Source organism: Electrophorus electricus, chromosome 5 (genome assembly GCF_041902795.1).
Source record: "Electrophorus electricus isolate QZ-2024a chromosome 5, ASM4190279v1, whole genome shotgun sequence".
NCBI lineage: Eukaryota > Metazoa > Chordata > Actinopteri > Gymnotiformes > Gymnotidae > Electrophorus > Electrophorus electricus.
The window spans coordinates 13,315,001-13,325,000 of NC_137501.1; the positions used below are offsets into that span (position 1 = coordinate 13,315,001).

Below are 10,000 nucleotides of genomic sequence, written 5' to 3' on the forward strand. Positions count from 1 at the left end.
GAGCATTGTGACAGTCCCCCATATGCATGGTTGTGTTCTCCTGTCGTCATGGGGATATTTTGACCCCTACAGAAACAGTAAACAAGCACTTTTATACACACACACACACACACACACACACACACACACACACACACACACACACACACACACACACACGTGTGTATAAAAGTGCTTGTTTACACAGTGTGTGTGTGTGTGTGTGTGTGTGTGTGTGTGTGTGTGTGTGTATTTTCCTACTTGTTAGGCTATTCACAGTATTATTTTTGTGTGACCTGTATCTGACATCAGTCTGAACCCGCCATGATCCTTAACTGACCTGTGTGTGTTAAAACTACAGTGCTTCACGTGACACACTCATCAAGACCAAGTAGAGAGTTAGACTCCATTTATTTACCCTTTCCTACTAAGGGTTATATGTATATTGTTGGCTGTCCATCAACCCCAAGGACTCCCATGCTAGCCGCTGTCCAAGGCGCTGAAGGCGTCCGCGTTAGCAGCTGTCCATGGTTCTGAGGACTCCATCTCCAGCCACTGTTCACGGTGCTGATGCTAGCTTGCTAGCTGCTGCCCATGCCACGGAGAGCATCCGACCTAGCTTGCTGTCCATGGTGCTGAAGGTCTTCCGTGTTAGCTGCTGTTTGTGGCACAACAGAGGGTACCTTGTCTTGCTGCTGTCCATGGTCCTGGAGGCCAGGTGTGTTTGTCTGCTGTCCATGGCCCTGAAGGTCTGTGCCACACACTTTTCGCTCTGAAAAAAAAGTGTCCCATCTTGACACTCTGGCACTTGCTCTGGACTGAATACCTTCTTTGCATGGTTGACACAGTCCATAGAGCTGACTACATCCTGTGTGGGGGGGCTGTTGTCCGTGGATGTGAACACTGCCTGTGGACGGACAGGGAGTGACAACCTTAACTGGCTTGTTTCTTTCAAGCTCTTTAACCATCAGAACATCTGATCAGAACAACTGAAGTAAATGCCTGAGCTTTCTTACACATGTGCACAAACAAATGAATCTACGATTAGACTGCCACAGTAAAATACTGAAACGTTTACCTTCTCATTTCCTTGTCCATGGCAGTGTACCTCACAAGTTCTGGCCACACCCCCGAATCCACGTCAACTACACCAACCAGCTTCATTAGGATAACCCGTGCACGCGACATTTCCTTCAAAATGCAAATCCAAAATGTTTCTCTGCAAAACCTTGTGTACTGCAGCACACACACACACACACACACACACACACACACACACACACACATACACTCACACATGTATACCTACATATATATATCTTTTTCCTTTAAGCCTCCAGACTTCATTGCTGTCATACAACAACATGCAACGCAAAGAGAAACGTCATTATCGCAGAGTCCGCTGCAGCACAATCGTCATGACAACTGGAAAGGATGAATCCCTATCTGATGGTCTGAAGGTGATCAGCGAAGCCTTCTCTTCTCCTGGACACTCCAGTGTCAAGTTTTATCTCTTACAGGAGATACAGCAGACAACACCTGCATTAACGCTCCAGGAGAGAACGCAGTTTTCCTACAGCTGGAGCGGTTGCTCGGTTATCATTCCACCCATCGTCTATCTCTCTCTGCGAGCATGTCTTCACACTCTGTGCACGCCACTGATGAAGGACCTTTGTCTGGAACTTCCTGTTTCTCTGGAAACCCCGTGTTCTGCTCCGCAAATTTTATCGAGCCTATATCTTTAATCGCCCTACACTGCGTCTACTCCCTGTGTGTGTGTGTGTGATAGAGAGAGGGATAGTAAAAATGACAAGTAAGTATACGAGGTAATGATAATTAATGACATCATTATCGTTCCTGGGGTTTTAAGATGGCAGTGGCATGCAGGCAGCTCTCGGGTTTAATTCACTGTTGACAAATGTTCAGGTGTGTGTGTGTGTGTGTGTGTTTTCAGGGTATTATAGAAGGATTGAAGATAGAGGTCCTGAAGGGAGTGTTTTAACATATTCTGTACATGTTTGAACAGAGTTGCACGTACAGCAGAGAGAATTATGGGTGCTGCCCTTCCTCATATAGAATATTTATGCACGGCCTGCATGTGTTCGTCAGCATGTGCTTGTCACCGTTCCTGGCAGAGGAGAACTTTATCGTCCTACGCTCAAGAACAGCGACTCTGCACATGCACTGAGACAATCACCAGCCGCGTGCGCACGCGTGTGTGTGTGCGCGCGCGTGTTGTAGTTTACGTGTTTCAGAATTTGTGTGTGTTCCTTCACTTATAAGATTCCAACATATGTGTTTTTACTGCATCTGTATGGCAAACGCAGCAGAACCTGGTGCAGAACCGAGCCTGTGGACCCACGAGTAGGGGTCACGGCGCATTCATGTCCTCAGAGTAGGGGTCACCACTTTACTAACACCCACCAAATCCAGCCTCGTGTCACAACGCTCTGACCCAGTGGACCAGCAGTGGGTTGAGGGTCTTAACATTTGTTTTTCCTGCTTCTAGCACATCGACTTTGAGAAGCGACTGTTCACTTGATACCTCGGCAGGTGCCACTGTAACGAGATAATTAGTGTTGTTCACTTCATCTGTCAGTGGTTGTAGTGTTATGGTGATCATTGTGTGTGTGTGTGTGTGTGTGCATTTGTGACTTTATTTTACTCCACATATATAACAGATCCAATTGGAACCAAGTTCTTGAAACACGTCCAACATGATTTTCATCTCCTGTGTTCGTTAGTGATGTTAGTAATGCGAATGTGCATGCTTCCTACGCTGGCTAAGATGTGACAGTGTTAGCTGTCTGGCCTTTGCCTTTTGCAGTCCTCCAGTCTGAAGTGCACCTGCCGCGCTGGTCTGCGCACGTGTCCGAGGCTGCCAAAGGCCCACACGGTGCCGACATTTCAACCTTTCAAAGGCCTTTCGCCTTTGTAGTGTTTGACACATCTAAGAATAACTCAAAAACATTTCAAAACTGAAAACTCTCTTTTAAGGCACAGACGTCAAAACGATGCCCGTGATATCGGCGATTACTGCGAACACTCCAGCTAAATCCCTCGAGTCTGTCTTTGGAGCGCTCTGGGAGTTTCCTGCCCAGTGTGTGCGGGAGGAGGGTTGCTGGCGCGTCCACGGACCTTTCGTGCCCAGCAGCATGCGCGTGTGGAGCAGGGTTATGGAGCAGGCAGGATGAGGGAGGGATGGAGGGATACCATAGGATGTGCTTTGGGATACCACAGGACATGCTAATTTCTAAAGAAATTAGACCCTCCTTGCTGATGGAGGTACTGGTGCAGACTGGGTGTGGTACTGAGTTATCAGCACCTGTCAGATGAGGTTTCCCTGGTTCAACTCACACCAGGAATTCAGCTTCCAAGCTCTTTGGATCTCCAGTAAAACATGCCTCAAAGATCCAGACTGAAGCTTGTGAGATGTTCCATTGGGGTTCACTGCAATCTCCACAAAATACTGATGAGTCCTTGACCATGGCCTCCAAGAGCTGCACCGACTCTTGACTAGTTGAAGACTCGATTTAACCCTGCGTCTGTTCTTAGGTTTGGTCAGTCAGACCGTAAGCGCACGCACGCGCGCACACACACACACACTGAAGGTGATAGCAGTAGTAAACCTGTTTATTGAAGTAAAGGGTGTTTCAGAAAGCTCCTCCATCAACTGTTGTATGTATATAATGTGTGTGTTTATTTCCCACACCAGTGTCTCATGGTTTGTCCTGCATCTCCATCCATTCTCAGTTTCACTCGCTCTATCTCATTCTTCATTTGTGTTTCACTCTCTTTCTCTCATTCTTCATTTGTTGCCATTTACAGGAAACGTCATTTTTCCAACTCCTTTCAAAGTTCAGCTCCTGCCAGCCTTTCCTGGAATTTCTGTAGGGTTTAGTTCCAGACCCAAACCTGATATACATACACACACACACACACACGCACGCACGCACGCAGGGATCACTTGCTGGGTTTCTGACGGAGTCTTGGGCTGGAACTGAGCGGAACTTTGGAGGGACTTAGGGGGTGTAGGGAGCTCTTCAAGATGGCAGGACAACCGGGTCCAAATCTGACCTCCGTGTTTAGCTGTGAGGAGGGTCCAATCACAGGCCCCGTTACCCAGCTGCTAATCCAGCTCCCACCCTGAGCGTCAGGACGGCTGTAATCTCCGTTACCGTGGGATTATTGTAATTAGTCAGAATGAGTATAATTGCCCTGTAACTGAAAGGCAAAGGCTGTGTGTGTTTGCACCGGAAATATGTGTGATGAGAAGATGAACCTGTCCTCTGTGAAGCCTCGACATGTGCAGAGTCGCTTGGCTTAGGGGTGAGGAACGCTCGTTTATTGGGGTTTTTGTTTAGTTATTTATCTCTTTTGAATCAGGACAGAACTGGTGTAAAAGAAACCTGTAAAAGACCAAAATTTGAGAACATTTGAGGAAAATAAACCCTGCAGATGCACACAGGAAAGGAAAGAGATCAGTGTTTGCTCACTTAATTATGTAGACAGTTACAGTAGCTCTCAGAGCTATTCAGTTACTTTTAAAATAAATAAATATTGAAAGAAAGCAAAGCCCTGCTCTAAAAAAGACAGCCATGCTCTAGAAGTAACCACAGCCATGTTCTAGAAGAAAACACAGCCATGATCCAGAAAAGGCCAGCCCTGCTCCGTACACTCTGACCCTGTTTTGCTGCTTCTACAGATCCGGGTGTTTCGCCCCCCCAACTACTCGGGGACAATCGCCCTTGCCCTGCTGGTGTCCCTGGTGGGCGGCCTCCTCTACCTGCGCAGAAACAACCTGGAGTTCATCTACAACAAAACCGGCTGGGCCATGGCTGCTCTGGTAAGAGGCCTACGTTTCCCAGAATTCTTCTACCGGTGCGATCCAGTCAGAAGCTGGTGGAGCGGATCGGAACCCTCCCCTCACAACCACGTGTGTTTGGTCTCCGAATCAAAGATCTTGTTTTCAGCTCTTTTCTTCCTTTCGATTCATTTATTTCTAAATGACCATCACTGCAGTCTGTCAGTGACTGTTGCCATGGCTTTGAACACACAGAGGACACCGAAACTGTGTTATGAAGCTCACCTCCCCATCACAGTGTATTATGGTCCTGCATTTTAGCCCCAGATTTGACTGGGCCTCTGTGCACAAGCCAGGGAGGGGGCACTAGGACCCTGCGGTTCGAGAGGGCAGAGCCGCAAACGGGCAGGGCGTCGTGTGCTGCTGTTTACTCAGGAGAAGGGGCAGCGCCTCGGGGCTGGACATCCCGGCGCCGCGCCAGGCCGCGTTTGCTGTCCCCCGTATCCATCGCCGTTGTCAGGCATCTGATGCCTGCGAGGATCCGATCGATCCTGCGCTCGCGGTTTCCTCACCTCACCACCTTCTCTGTGCATCGGAATATCTCTCTCACGCGCGCGCAGACACTCGTGAACCGTAAGGTTTTGTTACATGAGTTGCATTTGGTTTCTGATAGAATCAAGCCTAAACAAGCACGCTGGATTATCTGCTCATCATTCTCTCACTCCCTCTCTCCCTCTCCTCCTCTCTCTCTCTCTCTCTCTCTCTCTCTCTGGCTCCCACACATCCTTCCTCCACCTCCTCCTCTTCCTCCTTATCTTCCTCCTCCAGTGTGTCGTGTTCGCCATGACCTCGGGCCAGATGTGGAACCACATCCGCGGGCCACCTTACGCCCACAAGAACCCGCAGAACGGCCAAGTGGTGAGTACCAGTGAGCCCCATCTGCCCGAACGCCCCCGCCCCGCCCCCAGGTGTGACGTGCTGACCGGTTCTGAATGTGCTCTGTTACCGAGACAACTTGGCCTGGAGGTGCTGTAGAGATGTGAATAATGTTGTTTATTCTGTCGAACTGACCCTGAGGCAGCTGCGTCCCACTCCCCGGTCCTGTTCCTGAGCGTGCCCGCCGGCATGTCACAGGTCCCGCGTCAGCTCAGCGCGCCATCCTGCGAGCGTGGCGGTACGGCCGGCGAGGGGCGAGGCTGAGATATCGGAACGGCCCCTTTTCTGGCTTCCGTCAGCGGTTCCGAAGTTTACCTCCACACCCCCCCTCGCCATGACTCCGGCGTTCCGACCACCTGCCCGAGGGCAACGCCGGCCCACCACGCCGTCAATAAAAGGATGAATCCCAGACTAAACCAGGCCTTTTAATGAGTCCTCTATAAATAAACAGATGAATCCCAGACTAAACCAGGCCTTTTAATGAGTCCTCTACAAATAAACAGATGAATGGACTTTGGAAGTCTGATCCCGCCCCCGTCAGATCCTCCTTCCGCCGCCATCCCGCTAAGCCCTCCGCTGTCGTGGGATCGCCTTTCATTGTCCGGAATCCGTGCCAACGTCAGGAATCAGACTGCGGCCCGGAGAGCTGGGAACAGCAGTTAAAATTGGATTGGGTTGAAATCCCGGTCGCCGGACGGTAGCCTGGCCACAGCGAGCCATTAGGCCCGGCGGGGGTCAGAGCGCCAACGTTATCGCAGGCACCGTGCAGGACGGCGCTGTAATCCCAGTATGTTTGGCTCCCATCACAGGGTCCGTGCGGGGTCCTCACCGTGGTGCCCGTCCCCGTCCTGACAGTGAAGCCTGCACTAAGCTCTCTCGGGGGCGTTGTAAACGCGGCGCGTCGTAAACTTTGTTATCCGGTGTGGCCCCCTTTACGTGTGTGACTGCAGTAGTTCGGGCGGGTGATGGGGCACCGGGGACCCGCACACACCATCTGTGTGCTGGCGAGCACGCCTACTGGCGTGTCTCCACACTCACACCCCATCTGCACCTACCTGACTTTTATGGGTAGTGCTCTGTAAGCAGATGTTCTCAGAAAGTGTGTGTGTGTGTGTGTGTGTGTGTGTGTGTGTGTGTGTGTGTGTGTGTGTGTGTGTGTGTGTGTGTGTGTGTGAATAATGCTTTACCTGTTTTGAATGCAGAGTCCTTAGACCAGTGTCTGATCAGGCAGACTCAGCCGTAATATGTTACTTAGCCCCGCCCTGTCCTGACCACAGCCCCGCCCTGTCCTGCCCTCAGTCCCACCTCATCCTGTCTTGTCCCAGCCACAGAACCAATCTTTGCTCCGTACCAGTATGTATACTGGCAGCTGATCTGTGGACCAGTGTACAGTGTGTTTATGCAGATTGCATTTGTTTTGATTGGTGGACAGGGAGGTTGGGCCCAGCTCTGGGTTCCAGGACTGCAGCAGGGTCCAGGAATTCCCGAACACGGTCGGAACATCGTTTATGCCAGTCCTGGAAAGCAGAGGTCCCGCATGCTTTGGCACGGAGCATTAATCACGCTCCTTTCAGCGCTGCTATCAAAATCTGCATGGGGGGGGGGGGGTTGAGAGACCTAGATGTAGAACAAATGGATGAAAATCCGGATGAAAATTCCTCGGAGAGCCCGAGCTGCGCTCTGCTTCCCATCTATTAAGCCCGGAACTGCAGAGAGTAAAAATGTCAGGAATGACGAAGGGAGGAAATGAAGGGGGCGGAGCCCTGCATGGGGGCGGGTATGAAAGAGACCCCACACAGCCGGGCTGGGGACCGGGAGGCAGAGATCAGAGTGGTGCAGGGTGGGGGTGTATAAAGGTGGTGCGTGAGGGTGTACCAGGGCTGGTGGTGCTTGGGTCTGGGAAATGTTACCCCGTTAAGCACTGCAGCTCAGCCTCAAAGAAAAATGGCTGGTCGGAGCTTTGTGTCAGAGTGCGTTCCAGGCATGGGGGTAACGGTCCTTTCGCGCAAAGCTCTTGGGGCGTCTCCCGTGTCCGACTGTTCAGTATTCCTGCTGAAACGAACGCAGCAGGCCGGCATTAATCAGGAATGCCAACGCGGGCCTGGAAGGGGGTTTTCTCCCACTGAGATGTAGAGAGCGTGGCGGAGAGATGTGTGCATGGCTCAGCGTTTGTGGCTGTGAAGTGAGATTACAAAAAAAGAGAACAGAGAGAGAGAGAAGAACAAAAACATTACGTGGATTTTTCAAAACTCTACATTTGCATGAAATGGCCTCTCCCATCATCCTCTGAGTGGAGTTTATCCGTGCTTTTCCACATTTTTCCGCGCTTTTCCGTCTTTTTCTGTTTTTTTTGCGCCTTTTTCCGTGCTTTTCTGTGGCCGTCGGGCCCTGTTCGGGACCCGCGTGCTGTGTGGGAGAGCGGGGTCATGGGTGTGGGGTCAACAGAAGGTTCCCGGGGTGTTCATCGGCATGGCTGAGGCCCCGCCTCCACGCTGACCCTTGGCACCGAGGGCGGAGCTTTGCCAATCGTGTAAGGTAAAGGTGTTATGTACCGGGGCTGCCAGCGATGTCGCTAACACACAACTGAGGCCGTTCTTTTACACACACACACACACAGAGCAGACTCCTCAAGGCCAGAGACAAGATGCATGGTGGTGTGTTTTCTTTCCCTGTCAGCTTAATAACATCGTTACAGATGTTGAGGTGCAGTGCTGACAAAGGGGAGCAAACCGACACTCAACACACACAGAACGAAGTGTGATGTGCACACACACACACACACACGTATAAACATGAATAATACATACACACGCGCCCACGCACACACCTCTAACACATACACACATGCCCGTGCACACGCATTCACACAAAACTAATAAACACACACACACACACACACACACACACACACACAACCCATGATCACACAAATAAATCCCAAACCCCCCGCAATAACAAGCGGGGGGGGGGGGGGGGGGTCAAAGACCAGTGGGTGGTGGGAGGGGGTGGTGGGTGGTCTCTCCACCTTAGGGTACATGAACTCCACTCTGGACAGCTCATCCAAGCACAACAGGACGGCATCTCCTGTCAGATAAGCAGCCGTCCAGAAAGCGTCTCCGTGTCCGTGCGTCTCCAAAAGGAGGAGTCAGGACAGAGATTATAGAAAAGATTACAGTTCAGGAGCTGGGGGAGGGGTCTCCAGATCGGGTGGAGCTGTGGGAGGGGTCTCCAGATAGAGTGGGTGGAGCTGACCTGTGGTCATGGCTAATATTCAAAAAAGTTTCCTCACTTTGCCTGGGCATATCTCCCTCTGTCTCTACTGCTCCCTGCATGTGTGTGTGTGTGTGTGTCATTCCTCACTGCATGCCATTGCTCAGACCCCTATCGGTTGGTGTCAATTCCAGCTTGTGACTGGGACCCATATAGTTGCTGTGTATGCACACGTGTGTGTGTATGCGAGGCCGAAGCTTTGTTAGCTGTGTGGCTAACAAAAGCAGCAGCACTATGGCGGCAGGGCCCCTGCCCCCAAGACTCCATGCCCCACCTCCAGCCCCTATGCCACGCCCCCCAGCATCCTACCAGGCTTGTCCCGTGCCGTGCCACGCCTCTTCCAGCTCGTTACCCACAGTGGTAGATGCTCTGAAAGGTTGCCAGGTTGGGTGAAGTTTCTAAATCCTTCCCCACCTCCTCCACAGGCAGGTGTGTTGTTTTGACAGGAAGAGGGGCTTTATAACTTGTGCTGGCAAACCTCCTTTACTGTATCTCCGAGCCTCTGCTTTGATTGTCTGGCCTGCCATTTTTGAGAAGACAGAGGACAAAAGTATGTGTGTGTGTGTGTGTGTGTGTGTGTGTGTGTGTGTGTGCGTGCGTGCGTGTGTGCAACAGAGAAAGACAGTGGGAAACTGTTGACTATTCTTTGTGTAATTGTGTAAGAACAGGCGAGTGTTCTTGTGTGTGTGTGTGTGTGCACTCCCTTGCACTTTGCCACTCAGTTTGTCTGTACTGCTCAGAGCGAAACATTGAGATCTTCAGAGAAAGAAACACTCCCATTCTGGGAGAGAAAGATAGAAATAGAGAGAGAGACAGAGAGGAAGGGGGATCTGTAGAATATGTGCAACATCAGGATGAACATTCAAGTGGTGAGCAGGAGTACATATCAGTACAAGTCCTCTACCCTCCCTCCCTCCCTCCCTCCCTCCCTGAGTCGTGAGAGTGCTGAGGCTGTTTCTCTACTTAGGGAGGCCGTGGCTGCTGCTGACAATCATTCAGCCTGGCAGCAGC

At 51.1% G+C, this 10,000-nt stretch overlaps 1 protein-coding gene across 4 annotated transcripts in view; it reads left to right on the forward strand.

The window, feature by feature from the left end:
• Window positions 1–10,000, forward strand: part of tusc3 (tumor suppressor candidate 3) — a 41,983-nt gene that overhangs the window by 19,367 nt on the left and 12,616 nt on the right. For 2 of the 4 annotated variants that reach the window (XM_035530383.2, XM_081714219.1), the window contains exons 5-6: window positions 4,685–4,825; window positions 5,612–5,701. In XM_035530383.2, coding sequence (XP_035386276.1) covers window positions 4,685–4,825; window positions 5,612–5,701 — 231 coding nt within the window. The remainder of the gene's footprint in view (window positions 1–4,684; window positions 4,826–5,611; window positions 5,702–10,000) is intronic. The other 2 variants (XM_081714220.1, XM_081714221.1) reach the window with 1 other exon arrangement.